Here is a 768-nt window from a genome sequence, read left to right as displayed (position 1 = left end):
CAGTCTGCACACGAAAGCACATTCTAAACCCTGCTGCAATACATGTGGATGGGCTTCAGCATTATAACTGACTCCCTACAGTTCTCATCACATAGAGTACCCCAGTGAATACCACCTTTGCGATTTAACTGTGCATCAAAGCAGGAGTCATACCACCATCCCCCACCATGGACATCTGCACAATTAATTGAAGTTGATCTGTCCAGATCGTGATCTTTGCATGAGAACTTCATATTGTCATGAAAGTTTTTGGTCCGTGAGGAGGTGAGAGGATCCCCTGCGTTACCTTCATATGCCCCTAGGTTCAGCTCATACCCCTGACTTTCATTTCTCAAGATAAAACTGTCATATTCTGCGTACTTGTGATTGCCGTTGGCATCCACCAAGTTAATTCTGACTTTGTACCATTTCTGTCGGGTAATGAGGCTGATGTATTCGTTGCCTAGCCAGTGATCGTCCTCCAAGTTGCCAAACCCATATTTATAGGTTGTCCATGTCTCTGACCAAATGATTTCAGTGTCAAAGCTGTTCCGCTGGATCACAGTCCACCCATTGCATCCATCCATGTAGCACTGGACCACTAGTTTGCGGGTGTTATCAGGACGTGTTATGTAAAGACCACTCTCTGTGTGGCCTGTTTGAAACATTTCATCACAGTCTCTCATGTAAGGGATAGCTAGGGAACAAAAGAGTAATCAGTTGCATTACGCAGAAGATTCTACAGTACATTATGTCATGGTGGAAATTATTTTTTTCTAGGCCAGTATA

General features: G+C 43.9%; 1 protein-coding gene across 1 annotated transcript; it reads right to left on the bottom strand.

Annotated features, from left to right (window-relative positions):
- Positions 1–23: 23 nt before the first annotated feature.
- Positions 24–676, bottom strand: LOC107125376 (fibrinogen-like protein 1-like protein; the record flags this gene model as incomplete). The annotated part of the gene is made up of 1 exon (XM_015428809.1): positions 24–676. A coding segment is annotated over one exon (653 nt), but the record flags the coding sequence as incomplete, so codon positions are not given.
- Between the last annotated feature and the right edge of the window lie 92 nt (positions 677–768).

This window comes from Gekko japonicus, unplaced genomic scaffold, assembly GCF_001447785.1.
Source record: "Gekko japonicus isolate JY-2015 unplaced genomic scaffold, Gekko_japonicus_V1.1 scaffold56878, whole genome shotgun sequence".
Lineage (NCBI taxonomy): Eukaryota > Metazoa > Chordata > Lepidosauria > Squamata > Gekkonidae > Gekko > Gekko japonicus.
The sequence above is the reverse complement of the archived record's forward strand: the minus strand, read 5'-3'. Positions and strand labels throughout refer to the sequence as shown.